At 43.5% G+C, this 26,596-nt stretch overlaps 1 protein-coding gene and 1 long non-coding RNA gene across 2 annotated transcripts in view; one reads left to right on the top strand and one right to left on the bottom strand.

Annotated features, from left to right (window-relative positions):
- Positions 1 to 3,933: 3,933 nt before the first annotated feature.
- Positions 3,934 to 26,596, bottom strand: part of E2F2 (E2F transcription factor 2) — a 33,193-nt gene continuing 10,530 nt past the window's right edge. The window contains exons 3-8 of the mRNA XM_078380043.1: positions 21,022 to 21,127; positions 20,447 to 20,666; positions 18,442 to 18,600; positions 17,213 to 17,327; positions 12,464 to 12,611; positions 3,934 to 9,585 (exon numbers count right to left, since the gene is read on the bottom strand). Of these exons, the coding sequence (XP_078236169.1) occupies positions 9,338 to 9,585; positions 12,464 to 12,611; positions 17,213 to 17,327; positions 18,442 to 18,600; positions 20,447 to 20,666; positions 21,022 to 21,127 (996 nt within the window). The 3' untranslated portion in view covers positions 3,934 to 9,337. The remainder of the gene's footprint in view (positions 9,586 to 12,463; positions 12,612 to 17,212; positions 17,328 to 18,441; positions 18,601 to 20,446; positions 20,667 to 21,021; positions 21,128 to 26,596) is intronic.
- LOC140701944 (uncharacterized) lies at positions 18,594 to 20,210 on the top strand. Its single transcript, XR_012080965.2, has 2 exons — positions 18,594 to 18,702; positions 19,962 to 20,210. It is a non-coding gene; the product is annotated as an uncharacterized LOC140701944 (long non-coding RNA).

The raw sequence follows: 26,596 nt of genomic DNA, 5'->3' as shown, positions 1-26,596 counted from the left end.
CATCCTGTTTCAGGAGCACGCTGGTCTAAAAAGGCTTAATCTATTGTTGAGATTGAGATGTATTGCTAAAGCAGCACCTAAATTCATGTAAAAAGCTTTAGAAGGCAATATTGGGAGATGATTTATAGTGCACGGTTTCCCTTGGCAATTGTTCAGTTTTAGGGCAGTTTGTTTCTCAGAGGACATTAGGCGGGGTATTTCTCCACGTTGATAAGGGAAGGGACAAGTGCAGATGAAGCAATGCAGTAGTAAACTCTTGGAGAGAATACCATTACATCGCTATGCACTTGGAAAAAAAATGTTTTTTTAAAGGGAACAAGTGTAGTGACCATGCAGTGCCAATGGTGCAAAAAACACAACTGGGTGCAAAGTAAATCACACATGCCAAATCGATGGGGATAGAGGCGATTCAGGGATCAGATCATTTTAAAAAGCCCATGTTAGCAAGGTTGGGGAAAAATTGGTTGACCAAATGAATTGACCTTACCCATGTGTCACGTAAACCAAAATTTATAAAATGATCTAATTAACAGCAGAATCAATATAACTGCGATTCTTATAGTATGTGTGATTACAACCTGAAACTGGTAGGTAGATCCTGAGAATATCAGTCTAACAACTAATGTAGGAAGAAGTCAGACTCAGATGGTTCACCTACTTCCACCCCCCTAACACTTGCCATGTCTGCAGCCGCCAAATGCAGATTTCTAGACTTCTCCTGTGCATTGTCCATGATGATAGAGTTCGGGGTGGATGTTTGAAGAGGATCTCAGTGTCTTTCCTCCTGGACATTGTAAAGATTATATATTTTAGAAGCAGGTGGAATAAAGAAACGGCCTGTCAAGGCTCTCTGATTACGTATGAGAAGGAATGGGTGATGGGAACAATCACTAGGGATGCTGCCTGGTTTGGATTCTTTTGAAATCTGTGGCTGACAGTTTTTGTATAATGATTTCCAAGGCTGCAGCCATGCAAATGTATCAGATACATTGACATGAGGATGTGCTTGCTATATGGTCAAAAGATGGTGATGTGTGAGAGTCATAGTAGTCTTAACGGTCTTAATTGTTGGCAGATTGTGGTTGTGGTTGCAGAATTGTTGGCAGATTGTGGTTGTGGTTGCAGACAAAAGAATAGGAGATTATGGTTTCACAGTAGCGCCTGTCATGGACAGTATAGCTGAGGGTGTTGCAGTCATGCTTATCGTCACAGAAGGATGTAGATGGTGCAAACAGAAAGGATGGTAACACAGTAGTGTTTGGTTTCTGCACATAGCTATATATTAGCGGGACAGCCCCAGTATATTTCAAGATAGATATGACAAAGCAAAGGTCACTCATATACAAATAAAAGAAAGTTAGAAGGTAATAAGGATTATAAAGATTATGTGGTGGTGATTCACAGAGTGTGTTCATTGTTTTGACTGCGCTGGAGAACAACATGGTGTACACAAGCGACAAGTGCAAACTGGTTACACTGCTGGAAGGAAAAGCGAAAGAACAGGAATGGCGAGTGGTTGTGCTATCACAAAATATGACGAATACATAGACAGAACTCTCAAACCCCAGCAGCCAAGAGGAAGCATTGGAGATGAAAGAACGGCAAGACAAAGCAGGGGTTGAATGCCATTAAAGGTTTCAGAATCAGACAAAGCAGAGGAAGAGAGTGTTGAGGAGAGGATGAATGTAGAGTTGGAAGCACCATGGGCAAGGGTCACAGGAACAAAAGAAGAAGACACTCTTCACCAGTGGAACTACAAAATCGTTTTCAGATTCTCGAGTCTGGCAGAGAGTATGCAGATGAAGACCTACAGGAGACCCCATGGAGCAATATGAGAGAAGCTGAGGTCAACTAAGTAGAGGCATTGAACCCACCCCTTACAAAAAGGTGAGATGTAATGCGAGTCTCCTTGCATGGGACTGAAACTGAAATATGCCGGGAAGATCCTTGGATTCACCAAGTATAGCGTCTCCCTGGAGCACAGAAGGATTGCCATTGCTCATATAATCCCACTGATAACATACCCCTTTCTTCTCATCCACGTTGGGACCAATGACAACATCAAGAGGAATTATAAAGAAGTCACATCAGACTTTGAAGGTCTGGGAAAGAAAGTCAAGGACTTTGAGGCCCAGATAGTCTCCTTCCTTGGCTATCTCAGTTCTTGGAAGAGGAGTAGAAAAAGAAAATACTACAGCTGAATTACTAGCTATTAAGATGGTATTGATGTGAGGATTTGGATTTTGGGAACACGGGCTACAATTCCCAGAGAATGGACTGCTGTCAAGCCATGGGTTTTACCTCGCAAGGACTGGGAAGAATGTGTTTGGCTACAAGAAGAACTTACAGGAGGAAACTAAGCCAAAAAGCACAGTCTCCAATGCCTATGGAGTAATGTTAGGGGTATGAGAAATAAACAATAAGAACTAGAACTCTTAATTCAGGAGGTAAAAAGGACTTGACAGGGCTAACTGAAACTTGGTGGAATGACTCCCACAACTAGGATACATAATCGAAGGATATATGAATTGTTCAAAAAGAACAGAAAGAATAGAAAGAGTTGGGAGTCACACTAGTTGTCCTGTCAAAAGCATTTGAATTAAAATTGCTGGGGCAAAACTAAAAGGAAGACGGTAGTTGGGAGTCTACTACTGACCACCCAAGAGGGGAGAATATGCAAGTATTTCAACAAACTGTAAGTAACTCAGAGAGGCATAATGGCCCTTCCAAGAAATTCCTGGCTTGTGTTGCTGATACGATGTTATTGTTATCTGCTATCATATCAGAACTGACTTTAAATGACTCTTAACGGGGTTTTCAACATGAAGTATTTAAGAAGTAGCTTTACCTGTTCAACCCTTCAGTGAGTTTCCACGGCAGAGTTGGGGAATCTCCTAAATCCTAGTCTAGCCATTTTAGAACAGGGGTAACCCTGTTCATACGATAAACAAATACCTGAAAGACCTGTTATATAGAGGGCCAATCCCTCTGCTCTCATTCATTCCAGGGTGCAAGCCATGTAATAATGGGTTCCGGTTACAGGAAGCCAGATTTCAGTTAAGTATCAGGACGAATTTTGTAATGGTTCGAGCAATATGACAATGGAACCGGTTATCCTGGGAGGTGGTCAGCACTCCAGCATTGGAGGTATTCAAGAGAAAGATAACCATCTGTCCCAGGTACTTTAACTTGGGTTCCTACACTGGGCAAGGGGATGGACTCAGTGGTCTTATAGGCGCTTTCCAACTAAATTATTCTGATTTTTATCCTCCTGTTAACAGAGACATCACCATGCTGGCAAAGGTCTGCATAGTCAAAGCTATGGTTTTTCCAGTAGCGATGTATGGAAGTGAGAGCTGGACCACAAAGAAGGCTGACCGCCAAAGAATTGATGCTTTTGATTTGTGGTGCTGGAGGAGGCTCTTAAGACTCCCCTGGACTGCAAGAACAAACCTATCCGTTCTGAAGGAAATCAACCCTGAGTGTTCACTGGAGGGACAGATCCTGAATCTGAGGCTCCAATACTTTGGCCATCTCATGAGAAGAGAAGACTCCTTGGAAAAGACCCTGATGTTGGGGAAGTGCGAAGGCAGGAGGAGAAGGTGACAACAGAGGATGAGATGGTTGGACAGTGTCACTGAAGCGACCAAGATGAATTTGACCCAACTCCAGGAGGCAGTGGAAGACAGGAGGACCTGGTGTGCTCTGGGTCCATGGGGTCACAAAGAGCTGGACACGACTTAACGACTAAACAACAACAAACATGACATTAATGAAATCAGAGTATCAGTGGGTTTCATACAGGAAATTTCCAATCCAGTGCAGGTGCACTAGAGAGTAAGTAAACAAACTGAAAAAAATTGGAAGCCAGCATTTAGAAAGTTTTATAATTAAAAAATGAATTATAATGCACAAGTATTTCAAATCAAACTATTCAGTTAAAAATGTTTATTTTTAATTTTTTTGTTGTTCTTCACCAAAACACACCAAGTGCCTCAAGTTTAAACCAAAAACAAAATGCTCCCCATCATCTTCCATGCACATCTCCACCCACAAACGTTAAGCAAAACATCATAGAAAAAGCTCTAGAATGTTCTTTTTTTAAATACTCGGTTCTTTTACAAACCAAAGAGAAAAACCATGCAGCAGAACAGTGTCAAAATTGGTTCCCATTATAAATACAGTGCAATAATTATATACAGCTTTTACAACAATAAGACAGGATCCCAGCTGTACTGCTGGGGCAGGATGCATTTTGATGGATTTTAAAAGATGACTTGCAGAATAAGCCCTGGGAAAAAAATCAAATCAAGCTTTCCCTTTCTGCAAACGTGCACTCAATTAAGACAAAATTAAGCTTGAATTCATTTTTAATGGAAGCTCAATTTGTTATTAAGATTTAGCTTGGAAAGCTGGTACAAAACAACACAGCAAAACAGGAAGTTCCAAAACAGCTAAATTTGATAGAATTCTGCAGAACATTGATATTATGAACAACTCATTATGCTTCAAACCCAGTACTCATGTTCCTATGTACAAAAAAAAAAGATTTCGTCATTCATACAAATAAAGTCAACCAATACAGGTCTGTTCAAAAAGCTTATTTTCAAATGAGTATTAAACACATAGCCCTTAAGTATCCCTTTGTCACATGAAAGGGATTCTCTCTTTTACAGCTCTCCTCCCACAGCACCCTGGCATGTCTGCTCCAGAATTATCCATTTCTTACATTTGGAAAAAAAAAGATGACTGACACGAGACAATTTCAAAACTGCCACTTCCCAGATGTTTGAGGACTACAGTTTCCATCAGCCCCAGCCAACAGGGTCAATGACAAAGGGCAATGGAAAGGGATGTTTGCATAACACATGGGCTAAATCAATACGTGACAAATCACTATAGCTAGGTTGGCTTTGGCAGCCAAGTGGCCGAATCCAGCTCTTTGAGGGATGGCATTTGGCTCTCTGGCGCTGATCGCATGATCACCAGTCTTCCTTCCATTGTGGCAAGCTGTGAATGTGGAAAGCAAGTGGCAAAGAGAAGGAAATGATTGATTTAAACACTGGAGCGCAGCAAGACTCAACAGCATGTGTTCCGACTATTTGAGATATCTGTCCGTATCAGAGATCTAACCATGACACTCCTGGTGGTCTGGGCAGAGATACTGTGTCTGTCCATTACAAAGCTGATTTACATTTTTGGTATGCCCTCTGTGCATGCTTTAACTCCTCTTGCCCCACTGCCAGGGAGAAAAGGGCTGACTTGGATCTCTCTGTGGGAGGGGAACAGGAAACAGGGAGATGTAAGCAAAGGGCTGGAAAACGTATTGCTAAGAGCCTTGGTTAGTGCCGAAACTCAGGACAAAAAGAGAACTTTGGTGAGGATGCTTCCAAAGGAAACATCCCAGGCACATTTGTTGAGCCTCTTCCTGAACTCTGTTATTCCCCAGTAGCTCAAAAATTAATCCTTGTCCAAATCACGACACCCAACTCACCTTTCGAAGGGGGGGAAAATGAGGCCACCTGTATAAGCACATGTATTGTGACAGTACTCAGCCGCACAATATAGGCTCCTTAAATGAGCATTGTCTTCAAACAGAGCCTGAGTTACCTTTTTGGACTCCTATAATTCCCCAGCCATCACGGGGGACGAGGGGCTCCTTTAAGGTAGAATTCCTTTTCCAAGTTTTAGCTCACCTAGCTCCAAATAAAACATTTCTGCAAAAAAATCAAATTACTGTTTCCAAGTGAGCCCATTTCCCCCAAACTGTGACAGATAGCAAGCAAAGGGATATTTATAAGGGGGGGAATTAAACAAATCATAATCTAAGAGTTAGGACACATTTTATTTACGCTTAGAGGTGGATCGGAAGCTACATCTGTGGCGTAACAGGTCTGGTCAGCAGCCACATGATGATGTGACGTCGTACTTCAAAGTATTTCCTGATTCACCTCAGAAGAAAACTGCTTTTGTTTCATTTTTGCAGGGCTGAAGTAAAGAAGTAGTGGTGGGCAACACTGAACAGCTTTTTTTTTTTTAAAAAAAAGAAGATAAATAAAATAAAATTAGCAACATTTTCAAAAACTTATCTCCTCTCCCCAAAACAGCTGCCATTGATGATTCTGATGGATGGAAATAAACATAACCGTAAGATATAAATAAAAATACATTGTAGGCTTTAAAAAAAATACTGCATTAATTGTTCCATTAATGAAGCCTTCCTCAATCTAATGCCCTCAAAATGTTTGGGACTACAATGGGGAGATTATCAGCACCAAGGAGGCAACTGAGGCAGAGAAAGCCATTCCTTCTTGAACTCAACTTGCTCACAAATGAACATCCACTCCCACTTGTGGCGATTTCATGCTACAGCAAGAGTCCTGGATCTCAAAAAGGAGGTAGGCAGAGCTGAGGAACCTTTGGTTCACCAGATGTTTTGGATGTGGTTCCCACCACATCTTGTCAATGATGGCCATAGGAACAGTAGGCCAAAACAACTGGAGAACATTTCCCTTCCTTATGGATCGTACCATTATAAGCAGCTGGCGGGTACTCGTATGTTGACTTTTCCCCCAAACCACAGATTTTTTACATTTGGAAATCTAGCATGCCAGGAGAAAAGACTAACATCCCCTTCTTTATTTTGTATTTCAGGCACAAGGATTTTTTTTTTTCATTTCAGTTGGGAGAGGCATTTAATCACAATGAATCGTACCAGAAGCCAGAAGTGGAATATGTTGGGCTCAAGTTTACTGGCTCTTCATTTCACCTGCATCCAGGTAAGGTCATGAAGAAGCTGTCATCTGAACTATGGCATAAACACCTATACATGAAATCCAGGAAAGATCTGAAAATGAATTGAACTTATTCATGAAATTCAACGCTATGTGTGGTTGGGTATATGTGTAGCTTAAGGGGCAAGCCAACAGAAGCTAGAGGGGAAAATATCCTTGTGGCAAGTTGACAGGGAAATAGGTCTTATCCACGCTAAATTTAGAATCCCAGTACGTTTCCACACAACGCTCCTTAGTATGAATGCCAATTGAGAAGAAGACCTCTGATTAAAGTCCCACCAACATCCGAATTCTAGCAAGGCTCGTATCCTAGGAAGCAAGGACGAAAGCCAAACGCACGACATGTCCAGAGCAAAGATAATGCTATTTAAAGTAAATCCAAATGAGATTTTAGAGTGATAGAATTTAGGTAGAATTCATTAAAGTTGATTGCATGAAGGCTCTGTGTGTTTGTGGTATGTAAGAAAAGGGCATTAAGGCGTGCATCCGCACCATTTCCAAAGCTGGCACAGTATTTGGTCAGAAGCAACAAAATAAACGAAACCCCTCTTCCCTGAGAAAATATATATTCACGTAGAGGGATTACAGAAAATCTGGATATGGTGCAAATTATAGGGCAGCCGCTAAGTCAGCAGTCCTCCATCTCAAATTCCTTTCATACCAGACCCCTTTCTCTCTTTCGTGCCTTTTAGTAGAACTGGCTGCTTGGCTTGACAACCTTTCGCTGCTACCTTCCCCAGACCTGCAAAGCGGGGAAAGCTCACAGTGGACTGATATCAAGCATGTTTTATATACTGCAAGAAAAACAGGAGTGTATTCAGGTTGTATGAAATCCATCAGGAAGGGTAGGCATGGAACTGTAGAACTGTGTATGTTTCTACAGTAGAGAATTTTGGGAAGAGAAGAGACCTCATTGGTCCAATTACTGGGTTAAATACAAGAGACCACCAGCCATACAGCTTGTTTTCCATGGACAAAATAAGTATTTCTCTGAGAATTAAGATATGAGCCCAGTAGGATTTAGGGGATGAGTCAAAAACGCCTGGATCCATCAGAATAAAAAAAAAAATCAAGTCTTTAAAAAGTGCATTCTTCAGCCAATACTATCTGGAGTGTATTGGTTTGGGAAATACCTAAGAGATTCTAGTAGACTGTTCTGGATCACTGAATAAGGGAAACCAGTGTGTCACAGAATCGTGGGCAATTAAGACATTACTCTCTGCAAGAAATTAACCCCTGTAACAAAGCTAGTGTAAGAAAGAAGGCCTGGCGCATTACACAGAAGCTAGAAATGAGCCAGTTAACCAAAAAGAACTTCAGTGATGAAATGAAAACAGACAAGTTGGCCGTCTGAAACAATCTAATTCCAAAAGTGCAGCTTAGCTCCTTATATGCAGATCTTAGCCAGGAAATACATACAGCTCAGGAAGAATTCAGCCTTCTTCTGCTTTGTGCAAAATAGCCCACCTTGTCTTGTTTCACTCACTCTGTGAAACAAGAGAAAGTTCCTTCTGTTGCGGCCACCCTACAGCCCTTCTGATCTGGTTGGACCCCAGCCTTCCTCTCCATAGTGACACCGACTATGGCTTAAGGAGTGTTGCAGTCCATCAGCATCGGCAGATCTTGCCCCTCACGGCAAGAAATACAGAACCAAAGCATCACATGAAGCAATCGCATTAGGAAACATGTGGCCTTGGCTGTTTCAAAACTAGGTCATGCTGGGAATTTTAGGTTAAACCGGGACAAAACAAAAACTCTTTAGGGAGCGCTTGCTATTCGAGAAACCACAGAGGCCAGTTCTACAGTAAGAAGGTTCACCGAATGGGAGTGATGCCAAAGGGACATCATGCTATACCATAATTAGTTAGAGGGGAACTGGGGTGGCAAGAAAAACATGCCTTTACCAAGCAGCATTAAAACCCCAAAAGCAGACCCACCATTTCTGAGACGGACCGCAGGGACTCCTTACCTCTTTTGGCTTAACAAGTTTCTTCAAAATCTAGAAATCATCCACAGGGCCCTTTGTTCTCTGGCTCATGGGGTAGGCAACCGGTGCCCTCCGGATATTTGGGACAATGACCCCCACCGCCCCGAGGATTGGCCAGCGGCCATGTTGACTGGGGCAGATAGGAATGAAAGTCCAAAATATCTGGTGAGCGTCAGGTTGCCTCCTCCACCCTACATTAAGAGTCCAAGGGTTTCCAGAAATATCAGAGACGTTTCTTGAGGTTATTATCCACCTGCACCACAAATGGGATGGAGGAAGAGCCATCCCGAACCCACAATATGAACCTGAAAGGAAAATGACAGCAGAGACTTCTCCAAGGCAAATCTGGGCACGTTTGCTTGCGTCAATGGCCACACAATGTCCTTGGGTTGTTTCAGGTTTAATGGAGTTGAAGAGAGCTACTGGTGGGCCTTTCCACAGCTGCTTTACTACCAGGCACAAACGCAAGCAGAGGCTGCAAACCGAACACTCAGGCTCTGGCATGGAGAACAAGTTATTCTTAGCACCATAAGAAGACTCAGAAGCCATCCTGCCTTCAGTTCTTCAGCAGGTCTCCCAGATCATAGGCTTCAAACAAGTCACTCACACCCTCGCCTTCTTCTAAACCCCACAGGTAGTCCTCTTGGTCAAGGGGAGGAGAGAAGCTAACAAATGGTCCCATCTCGTTGTAGGAAGCTGACGGGAGCTGGTCTTCTGTCTGCTGCAGAAGGTGTTGAGGCAGCTCGAGAAGGCCATCTTCACCCTCCGCCAGGCAACTGGAAGACTCCGGCTTCACCGGCTCGGCTGGGGGAAGAGAGGAGAAAGACCACGCTTGAACACAACCAGAAGGCACCGAGGGCTGGTATTTAACAACAACAACAACAACAACAACAACAATAATTTATTGTCATTGTAAGTATATACACATACAACGAAATTCACAGACACCCAGAGACCAGACACATGCACACACATAAAATTCCCCAAACACTCCCCACCCACTAAAAGTCCCCCACTAAAAATACAAACATCTACACCGCAGGCCAAGTAACACAGTCCAACTAACTATTCACTACTGATGGTCTTTAAGCTCATTATTAATTGCAATTATAGCTCTGGGATAAAAACTATTGAGAAAATGTGTGGTCCGAGTCTTAATTGTTCTATATCTTCTGCCAGATGGTAACAGTTCAAAAAAGTTATAAGCAGGATGGGAAGAGTCTCTCAGGATGCTGTGTGACTTCCTCAGACAGCGGGATGTGAAGATGTCATCCAGGGTTGGTAGCTGGAGCCCGATGATATTCTGGGCAATTTTAATGGTTCTCTGTAGAGCTTTTTTGTCCGCTACAGAGCTACTCCCAAACCATGCCAGAATGCCATAGGTTAGGACACTCTCAATGGCGCTACGGTAGTATGACAGAAGTAAATGCTGAGATATTTGTGGGGAACCTGCCAAGGCCTACAACTAAGCAGGGGAGCCCATGGTTGACCTCCCCTAATTCTTCTCCATTTGGCAGCTGCTGACTCTATGAGCCCATCTCGTTGCTCCCCTGCTTCTTGTCCCAAATCCACACCTCCAAATGCAGGGATGGTGAAGATTACTGTTTCCAGGCATATTTACTGTTTACTAATTACAAAGCAACTCATTGGATGGTGGGCGAGCATCTTTCCCACAATATCCAACCTGTACAATTCCCTCCTCCGGCACTTGTTGTCTACCCATTGAGGTTTTGCATTCAAGATAAGAAATATTGAAAAGAAATCATACTGGTGGAACTCTGGCTAATTATCTAGCTGCAGAGCCAGGGGCTGGGAGTTCAATTCTCCACTGGGCCTTTTTGACAGGGATTGGACCGAAAAGCCATAAGGTCTCTTCCAGCTCTGCAGTTCTTAGATCAATATATAATTTTTAGTGGTGGCTCTTGTTCTGATGCTTAAAGTAGTTATGGTCATCATATATTCAAGCTAATTTAGCACAAGGGTGCTGATGTGCTCAGATAGTCACCGGTTCAGGATTCTATCACGTCACCATGATCCCTACCTTATTTTGTTTACATGCAGGAGCTATGTTTCAAAAATTATCTACTAACATTTCAAATTACTGCATTTTCCCGTGTATAAGACACCCCCATGTATAAGACGCCCTCCACTTTTCTAATCCAAAATTAGGAAATCTAAGTGGGACTTAGCAAGTGTAGGGGGAAAGGGATCAAAGCGCTGCAGGATCGCTTTGATCCCTGCTTTCCCCTCCACTTGTTTTTGTTCTCTCCTCAGCTTACTTCTGTGTATAAGACGACCCTCCATTTTTAGTCTAAAGATTTTAGACAAAAGTATAGTCTTATACGTGGAAAAATACAGTACACAGTCCACTCAAATTGCATATTCTATCATCTTGAGACTAGACAGTCTCATTTCCTTGCATGTGCAGACCAAGCTGGAGCACGTCATGTATTTTCTGCTCTTCCTTGGGCCAAAAAGACTTCTGTTGGAGAACTTTACTAGGTTCAGTGAGGACAAATGAAGCCTTTAAGAGATCAGGATAGAACCACGTATCTGTCAACTGGTGATCTTCGTGGGGGGTTTCCAGGGAGCTGAGTCCGAACCACATGGAGGAGCAAAATTGGAGAATCACTGTTCTAGAGAAGACAGGAGGACATGTCTTCACTGACTGCTTACCAAGGTGAAGATTTCTCGAGACGGCAGCAGGTGGCTCCACTGGATTTGCTCTTTGCGTGTATTTCTGTAGAGCACACCCTACCAAGGCCACAACAAGCACCTCAGGCAGAAGATGCTAACATAATATTCAGCTTTTCGGTTTTATACAAGGAACAGGTATCGGGCACATCACTGTCATTTGCTTCAGACAGCAACATATCTTGGGACATGTGTGAGTCTAAGAAAGACTTTAGAAATGTTACTTTTTTGGACTGATGGTCTCAGAACCCCTTGCCAGCTGATGGTGGTGCCTCTGGGGAATTCTGGGACGTACACTTCAATAGGTAACATTTCCAGCCTGATGTAAACAGGCATGACATCAATCAACCAGTAACTTCCAAGACTCCACCACTTATCACCCTCTCTTTGATTTAAAAATAAAGTCTGGATGTGGGTTAATGTTCTACAATGCTGCAGCGTGAAGAGCACTAAATTGGAATCAAATTAGTCGTGCTCCGCTTTGCGATTACCCCGTTCAACGACAAATCCGCTTGACGGTGAGTTTTTTGCGATAGCAAAACGATGATTCCAATGGGCAAAAACTGCTTTGCGATGATCGGTTCCCTGCTTCCGGAACTGATTTTTGCTTTATGATGATCAAAAACAGCTGATAGTCGGGTTTCAAAATGGCCGCTGGCTGAAGAAAATGGCCCCCCGCTGTGCTTAGGGATGGATTCCTCGCTGCACAGGCACTGAAAATGGCCGCCTCTATGGAGGGTCTTCGCTGGACAGTGAGTTTTCAGCCCATTGGAACGCATTGAAAGGTTTTCAATGCATTTCAATGGGCTTTTTTATTTCGCTTTACGACGTCTTCGCTCTACAGCGATTTCGCTGGAACGAATTAACGTCGTTAAGCGAGGCACCACTGTAGCAGTGTGTGCCACCACGACCAGGTCAGCGGGAAGCACAAACAAACTCCCCCCCCCCAGGTTCTCAGGTGTTGAGGCCTCCCATCGTTCAGCTTTACCTTTCACGGCCAGATGGCTGCTGCTCTCCTGGTGTGGTGGAACTGGAAGGCTGCTCTCCTTGGCTGGACTCTCTTCCAGAATTTCTTCCGGGCAAAGGTATACCTCAATGGGACCATTGCTGCTTTTAAGATGGAGCTGTACATTCTCCTAACGAGAGGAAGGAAATGTGATTGGACCGGAGCACAAGCCACCACCTTGCTACCTGTCTGGGCACCTCTCACTCAAAACGAATACCTGTCCCACCCACACTTCTTATCCTGGGATGCTACGGGTGGTGTCCCCGAGGGAGGCCCAGGAATCTGCCACCAGAAACTGGGCCTTCTCTGCAGTGGCTGAATCGTTCTGGAACTCCCTCCCACTAGAGGAGTGACTCACAGAATTATAGAGCTGTCGTAGGGTTGGAAGGGGCGTTGGAGGTCTTCTAGTCCAACCCGCTGCCCAAGGCAGGGGACCTCATACCATCCCTCCTTGGTTTTAGGAGACAACTTAAAACTTGGCTGTTTTCACAAGCCTCTTCTAGCCTTTTCCCAGATTAATCTAGTTTTGAGTAATTGTATTTCTGTCCCTGTGAACTTGTCTTTGTCTGTCGCCCGTTATTATTTTATTTTGTATCTTTTTTTAAAAAAAAAAAAGTTACTATTTTCCTCTTTTGGTATTAGGGATTTTATTTTTAGAGATTACAACGGTGCTTCGCTAGACAGTTACCCCGCATGACAGTTTTTTCGCTAGACACTGGCTTTTTGCGATCGCTATAGCGATTCGCAAAACAGTAATTCCTATGGGGGAATTTCGCTGGACAAGGTTTGGTCCCTGCTTCGCAAACTGATTTTCGCTAGACGATGATTTTGACAGCTCCCTCCGTGCTCGCAAACAGGTGTTTTCGGGACCTAAGCTTCGCAAGACAGCGATTTAAACAGATGATCAGCAGTTCGCAAAGCGGCTTTCCAATGGCCGATCTTTGCTAGACAACAATTCTTCCCCATTGGAACACATTAAACAGGTTTCAATGCATTCCAATGGGGAAAATGCTTTTCGCTAGGCAATGATTTCGCTAAACAGCAATTTCAGTGGAACAAATTATCATCGTCTAGCAAGGTTCTACTATACATTTTTTGCGTGGTGCTTCATTTGAATTTGAATTTTTCATTTGAATTTCTAATGTGCTTTGCTTCTGGTATACAGTGAGAAAGCTGTGCTGTTTGCCATGCCCTTTCTGCTGGAAGGAACCTGAGGAGATGATAAAAAAAAGGATTCCAACCCCCCCCCCCCCCCAATATGTCCTTGGACTTTCCAACAAGGAGCCAATAGCTGATATAAGGGAAAACTCCTTTGTTCTCCAGAATGCAATAATGGGATACATGCATTTGGGGGACACACAGAGCCAAACGGGAGGACCTTCAACTAAACCTATGGCAACCCAAGGTAAAACACAGGTAATGCTTGTGAGATGGTCTTATGGCAATGTAGAAAAAAGCATCTTGCTGGTCAGTGGGAATAAATCAGCTTCTCTTCCACAGCAGTGTTAATATCGCTGATAGCATAGCCATGTGGAATCTCTTGGGGAAGTTGAATCTGTTGACTCTGCGAAGACTGAGGACTGGACTAAGATCGAGGTCACCTTTGGAATGGTGAAACATCTTGACAAGAAGACAGGTGAGTCTGTAACAATGAGGAAGCAGTACTCTTGAGGGAAGCTATTTCACCTTTGAGCACAGGTGAGGGTCTTGTGACTCAAAATGTTCCCAAAGAGGGCATCCTGCTGAACTTGACCGCATAGCCCTTCTTGAACAGCAATGAGAACCTACAGGTCAGTCAGTGATGATGGAGCGTCAAGTTGAAATGTGGCACAGAAGACAGAGAAGAAATCTCAGATTGCGGTAAAGGTGGAGAGGAATCAAAACAGATGTTTAGTGAGTTGTGAAGATCTCTTCAAGAAAGAGGAGGAATTGTTCTTAAGTCTCCACAAACTGACATTTGGAAATGGAAGGACGGTATCTCATTGATTTCCATAGTAAACAGGTAATTGCTGTCAAATTCAGTATCCAGTCCTCAACCTAGAATTTTCCCAAATTCGTAGCTAGGCAAGCCTGTGAAGGATGACTGCTCCTGAGGATTTAAGCAGTGAAGACTTAAGGCTTAAAGTCTGCCACATAGTGAGAACAGTTGAAATGGTGGCCAGTCAAACAGTGTGAGGCAGCCTAGTAGGTGAGGGTGATGGATTGTCAGGCGGGTAATGAAGAAAAGCCTCTTAATTCTCCTAAAGAAAATGCTGATGTCACCACCATAGTCTGAGAACCATTAATATGCACTGCCAACAAAATGGCTGACTGCAGCACTTTCGCGCGATTTCCTTGCTTACCGAGGCAGCGAAGATGGCGGCCGTATGGAGGATTTCCGCATAGCATTGAGTTTCCCCCCATAGGAACGCATTTAAGGGGTTTAATGCATTCCTATGGGGTTTTCCATTCCGTATAGCGATGATTCCGGATAGCAACGATTTTCCTGGAACAGATTATTGTCGCTATGCGGGGCACCACTGTACTTGAGAATACTTTCTACCTAGAAAACCAAGAAAAGGGCCCCAATACGTCAGAATTGACTTGATGGCACATCATCATCATAAGAGGTGATGAGAGAGTCTGCACTCCTTGCCTGGTTCATAGGCATGACACTTAGTGGCCTGTGTTTTATGCTAAGGAGAAGTCTTGTCCCAGTGTCAGAAGTAATTTTGATGATACACCTGGTACAGACGTGGAAACAGTGATCTCCAGAGACCACAGTCAATACTGGTGACTAGAGATGGGCACAAACTGCTGGTTCAGAGGTTCATGCTGGTTTATCAGCCAACCAGTGCTCAGTGCTTCAAAGCCCCGCCTTCTCTGGCGGGTGTCGACTTGGAGGCAGCAGCCTGGCTTCCCTGCCCCGCCTCCTCTGGCTGCTGTCTCTGAGTGGGCGGCCACTGGGGGAGGCAGGGCTTTGAAGCACCAAACCTGTGTTCTGCTAATAAACGAACCGGTGGTTCGTGCCCATCTGTACTGGGGACTAAGTGAAGAGGTGGTCAGGTGTGGAGATGCTTGGTGCGAAAGACCACATTGAGGAGCGTACCCATTGCCAAAGAAGGTAGCTTCTCAACTGAAGGTCTCTTGCAAAATGTAACAGAGGTGGCATGAAGAGGCTGATTCCATTGACTGGGCTGATGGTTCATGGGACTTTCCTCAAAGATTGGCTGCAGGTTAGAATGCTTTGCTTAACAGAACTTCAGCGCAATGGAGTAGGGTGCAGAAAAGACGTGTTTCCCCCTAGGCAAAAGAAGAGAGCTAAAATGTTTGCTGTGGGCACAATCTTTCAGTTCTTCAAAACGACCGTAGATCCAGAAGACCACACAAAGCCCACAGAAAGGGAGAGCGAGGACAAGAACAAAAATAATCTATAACGAAAGACAGGAGGAAAATTAAAAGGTGAAAGAAAAATGCTCATGTTGAACTTATGAAAGAAAAAAGTTTCAGATGTGTTGCTCCTGTGGCCATCAAAACGGAATTGAGAGGCTTGAGCCGCGCCGAGGTCACGTCAGACGGGTGCAGGAGGGTGGGAAGCAAATCTCCCACCTAAACAGCTTTGCTCCTGAATATTCAGAGCATGGCTCCATTCGTTTGAGTCACAGAGACGATGCTGAAGAACCATACATTCTCCAGTTCAGACAAAAGAAGTAACAAGTGACTTTTCTGTTTTCAACTCCGGGCTGCTTGCTAGAAGATTCTGAAAGTCGCTGTCCGAAGAAGTAACGATCCATGCTCTGGACTGAGGTGAGCAACCGGTCACCTTTTAAATGTTTTTGAACAGCACCTCCTTCATCGTCATCTATAGTGGCTACAATTGATGGAAGCAACATCTTGTGAGTTAGTGTTCTTCCAAGCCTGCTCTCCAGGTAGAAGAAGGTGTGTGTGTGGGGTGTTGGAATCAAGTTATAGCAACCCTAACAGGGCTTACAAGGTACATGTGAGATATTTAAGGAGTGGTTTTACCAGTTTCCCTCCCCCAAGTGAGTTTCCACGGCCAAGGAGGGATTTGAACCCTGTTCTCCAAAATCCTAGTCCATCACTTGATCCACTACACCATGCTGTGCAAGAGATGAAAAAATAAATATAGTGGTGCCTCGTTAGACGATGATAATCCGTTCCACTGAAATCACTGTTTAGCGAAAAGCATTTCCCTATTGGAATGCATTGAAACCTGTTTAATGCTTTCCAACGGGGAAGAATCGTCGTTGTCTAGCAAAGATTGGCTATGGGAAAGCCGCATTGCGAACCGCCGATCAGCTGTTTAAATCATTGTCTTGTGAAGCTTAGGTCCCAAAAACACCTGTTTTGCGAGCGCGGAGGAAGCTGTCAAAATCGTTGTCTAGTGAAAATCGCTTTGCGAAGCAGGGACCAAACAGTGTCCAGCGGAATTCTCCCGTAGGAATCACTGTTTTGAGAATCGCTATAGCGATCACAAAAAGTCAATGTCTAGTGAAAAAACTGTGATGCGGGGTTACTGTCTACCGAGGCACCACTGTATTTGGGTGGGGAATCTCGTATTTTGGACAACAGCTTCCAGAATCTCTAATAACTAACATAATGGTTGGGGATTCTGTAATCGTGAGTTAAAAATATCTGGAAGGCCACAGTTCCTCACCCCTCAACACCTTGTGTCACTAAAAGGAAGGCAAACGGTAACCCAGTCCACACCCGTTGCTCAGCGTTGCTCACCTCACAAATATCTGGCACCTCTAGCCGGGTTTCTGGTGGGGCTCTGACCACGATCACCGTCTGCTCGTTGAAGTTGCTGATGGCGCGAATGTCCTGATAGGTGACATATGCTAATGTAAGAGGGGAAAAGACGTTAAGGAAACACCGCGAGAGATCCATGTTGCAGATCCACTTGGGGAAACCTCTCTTTACTTGAGAAAAATAATGCGTTTGACTTTTTATTTCTTACTGTTAAAAAAGGCAACTTAAGAAACAAGGAGGCAGGCGAGGTACCACAGCACATGTGGGCGTTCAAAGCTTGGATTATCTTTTCTGGTAACAATTTCCAGAATCTCCAGCCAGCAGAGCAATACAGTGGTGCCTCGCATAACGAGTGCACCGTTTAACAAAGAATCCGCATCCTCACATTGCGATGGGGGAACAGCTGTTCGGCGGTTCCAAAATGGCCGCCGGATACCCAAAATGGCCGCCTGAACATTAAAAATGGCCGCCGGGACACCCAAAATGGCCGCCGCAACATGGGGAAACATCAGAGACCGGTGAGTTTTGGGCCCATTTGGAACGCATTAAATGAAGTTTAATGCATTCCAATGGGTTTCCAAGTCCCACTTAACAATGTTTCCTCATAGCGAAGGTTAATCCGGAACGGATTAGCCTCGCTATGCGGGGCACCACTGTACGTTCTGATTAGAGAGAGGACTTTTTGATTCCTTGGATTATCAACTCCATAATTCTCCAAACTGGGACTTCTACCAGACGGACACTTAAATGTGGCTCACCTGGGAGGAAAGGCCTCAGCTGGAAGGCTTTGAGGCTGAACTAGGCCTAGTTCTGCCCAAACTTCCTGTTCCTGCTGGAGTGCTGGCTGGAAGCTAGGCTGAGCTCAGCCTCCAAGCCTGCAATTTAAGCCGAGTCACATTTAGGTTTTATCTGTCAGGCAGAAGTCCCTGAATGAAGAATTATGGTGCTGTAGTCCAAGAATGGCCGCCTGGAGTAGTCCTCACACGACCAGATAGGCGGGATATAAAATAAATAAATAAATAAATAAAATAAAAATAAATCTAAAACTCCTAGCCTAGGTTGCAATCCAAAAAAGGCTTCAAGCTCTTCCTTGCTGTTCTGCTGCAAGAGGACAAATCTCGGTGATTTGGGGGCTAGAAAGCAACTCTACACAGGAGTTGGGTAGGATAGCTCTAATTTCCTTAATATCTGTCCTATTAAAAGGATATCTCTGATTAGTTTCATCATCTGTCAAATGTTTTAACTGAAGTGTACACTCGCGAATGAGCTTGTCTAGCATCCTCTCTGTCTTGGAGATGTCCTTCAGCTCTTGCTGCAACGAGTGCTGCTTCCTGGTCACAGACGAGTCCTCGAAAATTCCTGTTCCCCTGGGTAGCGAGTTCAGGAAATCAACAATAGAACAGATTAGTGCACAAGCCCACTTGAAACATCTGAACCAACTTTATGTCGAGAAATCGAGGCACTTTGGAGTAAGTAAAGAGCAAAGTAGATTTTTTTTTAAAAAAGAATGAAAGACATTGATGTGCATAGTGGGAAACAGGCCAGAGGGTGATACAAACCAACAGGATCAAAACAGGAAAGATAAAAAAATAGTATTTGTATTGAAATGTCTATGGGATGGGCAATTGTGGTTCTTCAGATGTTATCTGGCTTACAGCTCTCTGAATTCCTCTCCGTTGTCTGTGTTGTTCAAAAGTGATGGGACTTGCGTGTCTAAATCACCTGGGGAGCCAGTTACCCACTCCTGCTACAAATGGCACATGTACTGTATTACCCACAATCTTGTGCTCATAAAAACTCCACACAGCTCTTAGAAAAGACCCGCCATCTCTGCTTATGATGGACCACAGGTCAGTTGTTGAATCATAGAATTGGAAGGGTACTTCATCTAGTCCAGTGGTTCTTAACGTGGGCGATAATGCCCCCCAGGGGGCGATTTCATTTTTCAGGGGGGCGGTAGAACAAAAAGGGGCGGTGTGGGGGCGCTGGAGCAGAAGGGGGGCGGTGTGGGGCGCTAGAGCAAGCCAAACCTGTGAAGATGGCTGCAGCCTTTTTACAATGTGCATGAATTTATATTTTCCTCCAATCTTAATTTAGTTTCAGAGTTTTCGTCTTGAAATCTTTAATTCCTGCATTGTGGTTTGTTTTTATGCCCTTTTAATATTTCTTTTTGTGTCTTAAAATTCGCTTGCAACTAAATCATTAAATGTTACTTTTTGGGGGCATTTCATTTTCTTGGAATTGAATTTTGTTTTCAGGGGTCATTGGATTTAAGTGTCATAAATAAATAAATAAATAAATAAATAAATAAATAAATAAATAAATAAATAAATAAAATATCATCACCGCGGGGAGGGGGGGTGATGATAACTTCCTCAATGGCTCAAGGGGGCGTTTCTTTCAAAAAGGTTAAGAACCACTGATCTAGTCTCACCCACTGCACGCAGGCATTTCAGAGATTTTCCACAAACAACTGTCTAACTCTACTTTAGGACTTCTGCTGGGGGACCCCATTCATTATAACTGGATGTACCGTAAAACAGGACAAAAGTTTGCCCTATTTTATGCTAAGTACAATAGAGCTAGCCCTTTGACGATCCTCTACAAGCAGTGATTTTCCAACTGAAACAGAATAAGGCCCTCAAATCTCACTCCGTCATCAAACTGGAAATGAACAAAAATTTACTTCTGCTTTTCACTTGCCATAATATTTGCATGTTTTCTGTAGGTATTGAATATTCTGGCATCTTTTTTGGGAGTGAGGATAATCAAGCACGTCATGAATCTGTCCACACAAAAACTGATTTCCCTAGACCTTGGTGTGATGGGAGACAAAAAATCTCATTATTACACAGTTGGTTTCTATTGTTTCTGCTTTTTTAAACTTCTGTATATTTAGGTCTGTAAAATGGCCCAATTTCTTTTTTTAGAAAGTAATCTCTAATAAAATGGTCTTAATGACTACTGGAATTCAACCATCATCCATTTGTAGTGTTTAGACATCCATATGTTGGTTTTAAAAAGGAAGACAGATAAATTTGCATAAAAAGACAAACAGACATGCATGTGCGCTTCTCTAAATTCAGGAACTTTCACTGTGAAAAAAATTGGATGCCTCCAAACACCACAGGGGTCTGAGCTATCCTGTTGTGGGAGTGAGCAGCCTAACTATTTCTCACATACTGCTCTGTTGTTTCGCTCAGATGCACTTACATCCACTGAATGTTGTTTTTGGACTTCTTACGAATGAGCTGGATCCCCTCCAGTACATTTGTGATATCATAAATACGTCGCTTCTGGACATCCAGCACCTCAGCAGCCTGGTTCAAGTCGAGAACCCCATCCTTTGACTCGCTGAGCAAGTGAATGAACTTCTTGGTTAACAGGCCGAGTGACGTGTCATAGCGGGTCTTCTCTCCCGGTGATTTGGGGGCTAGAAAGCAGAGATTTGTCAGTACATGCACCAAAGTTAGACTAACAGAAACCCAAATTTTCAGCACCCATTTTTATAAAACAAAGGGGTCCTTAAATACCTGAAGCATGTATGCCAGTATTCAATTTGCTAACATAGTACAGAAACTAATAATGCAGATACACATAGGTGCTTATGTACTGCAATTTGTTCTTTATATACTGTTTGTAAAGATATTCTTACGCTCCAGTTTCTTTTACTGGACATGGCTTACATGTCTTCATGTTAATTATTCTTGAGGGCCATAAATCTGATTTTTGGACAAGACAAGAAAGGTGCATGCAAAAATAAAAATGGAACTTCTAGCTGCAGTTACTTTTAGGGCTTGGAATGTGAGTGAGCATCCGTCCTTTGCCCTTCGGGGTCCGGAATTCCGGGATGCAGCGCTGGCCTGCTCCTTCCAAATCCAGTTTCCTTTTGGCCTGGGAATCCGAGACAGAGAAAGAAAGAAAAGCCAAGCCATGGTAAGATTATAGACTCAAGATGAGGAGGAAGAAATTGGTTATTAATAGTTTTGTATTTCTCATTAATACAGAAAGGAGGACTATAAGGATGATGGGATTCCCCTATCAGAAAAGTTACAGTGTTCCATTTAGGGGAAAAAGGTGAGTAAAGACAGACTTCATAGAGATTTACAAAATTATTCATAGTTTGAAGAAGAATTTTAGGAATAAACTTTTTTTTTTTGCCTTTTTTCAGTAGAAGATTCAGGCCAGGTTTTTTAAAAAGCACTTCTTCACACAAGACATGGATAACCTGTCCAATGCACTAAGATGTGATGATGGTTACCAAAAGGGATGGCTTTAAAGGCATTCGAGAAATGCACAGAGGTTAGAGCCATCAACATAGACTAGTCACCATTTCCACTTGACACCTCCCATATTAAAAGCAGGACGCTGTGGAATATGGGATAGAGAGTGCAGCTGTCCAGATGTTCTATCCTACTGGGCATATCACTATAGGCAGAGAAAACAAGAACATCAGCAACACATCTTTCAATGGCTTAGTATATTTGACCAGGTTTCATCTAATAACTAAATGACACTGTGTTTACTATGAACCAAGAATTATTGGAAGTCTGTACTTTCACTTTAAGTTCAAGTAAAAAGGTTTTCCCATTGATCCAACAAGGCGTTGCAATCACCAGATTTAATACCTGTTTCCAGGCTCACCTCACCAACTGGTGATCTTAACCATTGAAGCCTTTCTAGAGCAATGCTAAGCACACCTACTCAGAGGTAGACATATTTTGGATTGCAGCCCTGATGACTTAGGATCAGGATACGCGAAAGACTGCCTCCTCCCCCCCTTAAGAAGCAGCTTAAGGATTAGAGTCTGTAACAGACCCTTTTCTTATGTCCTAGCACGAACAGTGATATGGCGGTGAGCATAAGAAATAAGGGGCTTATTTGTAGTGGCCCCTGTAGAATGGGACGTGGTGGCGCTGCGGGTTAAACCGCAGAAGCCTCTGTGCTGCAAGGTCAGAAGACCAGCAGTCGTAAGATCGAATCCATGCGACAGAGTGAGCTCCCGTCGCTTGTCCCAGCTCCTGCCAACCTAGTAGTTCGAAAGTATGCAAATGCGAGTAGATAAATAGGTACCACCACGGTGGGAAGATAATGGTGTTCAACTGTCTATGGCTTGGAAACAGGGGATGAGCACCGCACCCTAGAGTCGGACACGACTGGACTAAATGTCAAGGGGAACATTTACCTTTACCTTACCTGTAGAATGCCTTTTCTGGGCATATCTACCAGACCCCTGGTCTTCATTTAATTAATTCATGCAAGCTTTTCATTCTTTGAGTGGACTTTTAATTCTTGATGTTTGCTGTATTATACCACTCTTTGCGTTAGCTGCTAGGGATGTGATATCACAACGGCTAAAATCTAACAGTGGCATTTACACTGTGGAAGGCTGATGACAATCAGTTGTGGCATTTCGGGGAAAATTAAAAGTTCCTGACTCCCTAACAAAGTCCTTGGGATCTTTTTCATCATGGGAGGGAGAGTCTTTAACCTTCTGAAAAATCACCACTGGCAGGATGATTCTACTAGTAGCAGCTATGTCTGGAAATTACGCTTTTCAGCCATAGTTGCATTTGATTGTTTCCTGCTCCACAAATAAATATACAGAGGCCCCAAATCCTGTTGCTTAGTGTACTAAATCACACAGAATCGATGGTTATTTAGTGAGTCAACACCTCTATGAGTCTGATTGATTGGAATGGAGTTAGACTCTAACTGCAGTTCTAGCTGCAACTTACTTTAGAGTATGCCCATTTAAATCAGCTGAAGTTACTGAGCCATAGACTCACTAAATCTCCATTGATTCAGCGAGTCTATTCAAGTGTGATTAAGCACACTAAGCAACACGATTTGGGTCAGGAAATCCAATTAGTTGTTTTGGCAACAAAATTATGGGCAAATAAGATTATCAGCAGCCAGAATGTCACTAGCTGATGTCAAGTAGAACCTAGAAGGCACTTCCCAAGAATAAACTGAGCCCGTGAGCTTGTGGCATATTTTTCAACCAAACTGAGAAAGCAGGCAATGTGGTTCCGAGCATCCCCTGGAACTCAACCTTTTCACATCTGGATTTTTCCTTACATTTCTGAACACAGGCTTCTAGCCCTTGTAGTTCAGTACAGATACAGGTGAAACAGTAATATCAAGGGGAAATGTCAGATACCTGAAGAAAGGATATTCTGGTACCTAGAGGAGTAAGACGTCAGTGCTTCCTTGCCTAGCAAATTCGCTTTATTTGCGTATCTTGTACAGGTAAAAAAAAAGTGAGCTTACCAAATGTAGAATTCAGAAATTCTTTTTTTTTTTTTGACATTTCATATGTGTGATACACATCTCTCTCCTCCACCCCCAATCCCTCCTTCCTGTAAGCAGTTCCAAAACACTTGGTACTGTACAAGCTAAGATAACGCTTAAAACAGAGGTGAGCAAGTTTGACAAGCCCAGGGATAAAATTCACACAGCCCCACTGATCTACTGCCAGCTGCATCCCCTTGGCATGGGTGTGTTCCTCCAGAAATTTGGTGGCGGATTGTGCCTTACGACTTCCATTGAGAAAGCGCCATTTAAAGCTAAAACGGACTTTTCCAGGTTGCTCCCAAATTGGGTGGTGCAGCTTTAAGGGGCGCCTTAAGAGATTTAAAAGCCTTTGTGGGGTACATTCAGTCCATGGGCCGCCCATCCGTTTGCTAGACGCTTGTAGCATCTTCCTCTTCGGAGGGGCAGAGTTGGGGGGGGAAGGCGAGGCAGAGAGTTTATGCAAGACAGATTGTGTTACAAACCAAATTCTGTAAGTCCGTAGCTTTCAGTCACAGCCCGCCACAGAAGGGCAGGAAGGAAAAGACAAGAGGGGCCGTATGTATCAACATATGGTAGGTCATTTGCCGTAACCATATATATGAAGCAATATATGGAGAAAGACTGACAGCAACAACAAGGGAATCCAGCAGCACAAAGCCGTCAGTTTTCCAATTGCTTCCTGCTCGCTTCCTGCCCAGTGGCTGGACCAAGCTTCCCTTCCCCGCCGTTCTGTTGAAGTGCTTCCTTCTTGCTACCGGAGGGGGGTTCGGGCAGAGTCCAGTGGCAGCGGCAGAGAACTAGGTCTTCTACTGGAAAGAGACCCCATGGAGCCAAGATGGACATCAGTTGCTCTTGTTCGAGGACACACCTCCCTCCCTCTCAGACTAAGTCATGGAATAAGTATATACCTTAAAGATGTTTGTGTGGGCATGCATGGAGATGCAATAAAAATATTTAGCATATATGACTAATGCAAAAACAGTCTCATGCAACACAAGACAACAGTTTCCTCCCAGAGAATATAGACCCAACAAACACGCTGTTTGTGTTCCAACATGCTGATCACCCTATCTCCTGAAAAGGACAGAAGCTGATCCCACAGCTATAAATACTCAGCTATCCAACAAGCAGCAACAGAGCACGGACAGAGTTCCTACTCCTGTCCTCTGAAGATGCCGGCCACAGAGACTGGCGAAACGTCAGGAGGAACAACCTTCAGAACACGGCTAAAGAGACCGAAGAACCCACAACAACCATCAGATCCTGGCCGTGAAAGCCTTCGAGAATACAATATAGATCCCACTTGCTTGTTGCAGTAGCAGTATTCTGGGTCACATCCAAGAAATACAACACACAAGGGCAGGCAAGCATGAAGCTCATCATAGGATGCCTTCATTCCTACCACCAATCCCTAACTTCCAGCATTTCAGAGAGCCACCCAATCACAACTCCCTCGTAGGGCATAAAAGACGTCTGCCAGGTAAAACAGGAAAAAAACAACATGGCGCACACTCAAACTTTTAATCACTTTGAGATGAGACTGGACTGAATCTGTCTTTCCTTAAACCTGTGTGACCAGTTGCAACCAGCAGAAACTCTGTCACAGAAATCCTAAAGTCTTAGAAATGATGACCCTCTTTTGCATCGCTCCCCAGCGTTCAAGGCACCCCACATCCACAGTGGGTTTGCAATGGGATTTTTTTACAGAGAAGCTGGCCATCGTAGAGAATTTTTGCCAAAATCCAATCACAAAAGAAAGGCGCATAGCCGTCTCCACTGGCCGTCTGTCCTCCGGGGCGTGTGTTCATGCAACCAAAGTATGACTCGTGATGCAAAGGAGTCAGCCAGAGGAGGTGATACGTTTGTGTAATGCTCTTATAATAGCAATTCAGCAGGCAAGTAGGATTCTGGCCTTTGATTTCAAGACTGATTCTGTGTCCATTCTAGGTTTTTTGGTTCATAACCAAACAAAAGTAAAAGAAAACCTTCAAAAACAAACAAAAACGTACTTCATATTTGCAGAAAAATACGGCACATCATGTTGGCAAGACGCATATAATACAGGTGAGTGTCTAACCTTCCTGGGTGACGCCTGTGTTCTCAGCATGACTATTGGGTGTAATGCTCACTTCAATACACAGCCCAAACTTCAAAAATCAACTTACACAGGAAGCACCTGCCAAACTGAATATGGTCACCACAGATATCTTTTCTCCTCCCGCCTCTTTCTAAAGACTCCACAGATAGCAGACAAGGGGCCGTCGCCATGAGCCTTATGCTTTCAGTCCCCACCTTCCTCTGAGCAGAACATCTGTCAGTCACAGACGTTAGTAACAGGTGGCTTCAACAGTACAGGCTATCTGTGGGGGGGATGATGGTGCCCTGTCATGATGACATGCCAAACTTACTCTTATAGGGCAAGGCATGACCAAAGGGCTGTCTATGCCCTTGGTTCCCTGTTTTTCCCAGACATTAGAAAAGTTCAGTTGGGAGTTTGATTCCTCCACGGTGCCTCAATGGTGGCTGGACTCTGTGATCTATAGAGTCCTTTCCCACTCTGCAGCTCTAAGATAATTATTCTTGTTGTTGTTGATTAGACATGTCCTAAATGGCCCTCCTGTCTTCCACTGCCACCCCGGACTTGGGTGAAATTCATGTTGGTAGAAGAAGATTATTATTCTTATGTAGGAACAAAGGTATTTTTTTCTTCTTCGAAGGAATAACAGTTTCTGCCAGTAACTTCTAAAAGTTACAGTGGTGCCTCACAAGACGAATTTAATTCTTTCCGCAGTTAATGTTGTCTTGCGAAAAATTTGTCTTGTCCCATAGGAGTGCATTGAAATCTAATTAATGCGTCCATATGGGCAAAAAAACTCAGAACAAAGTCAAATTTGGTTTACAAAGGGTTTATTAAGTGCTCTTTAAAGCCATACATATTGTGCAGATTATTTAAAAAATTTCAATCAAAAAAAAAACTTTTTAAACATCATAGAAAAACATTTAAAAATCAGCAAGGATTATCCGTTCTGAAGGAAATCAACCCCGAGTGCTCACTGGAAGGACAGA

Source organism: Pogona vitticeps, chromosome 9, assembly GCF_051106095.1.
Source record: "Pogona vitticeps strain Pit_001003342236 chromosome 9, PviZW2.1, whole genome shotgun sequence".
Taxonomy (NCBI): domain Eukaryota; kingdom Metazoa; phylum Chordata; class Lepidosauria; order Squamata; family Agamidae; genus Pogona; species Pogona vitticeps.
Note: the sequence above shows the minus strand (reverse complement) of the source record. Positions and strands in the feature narration are given on the sequence as shown.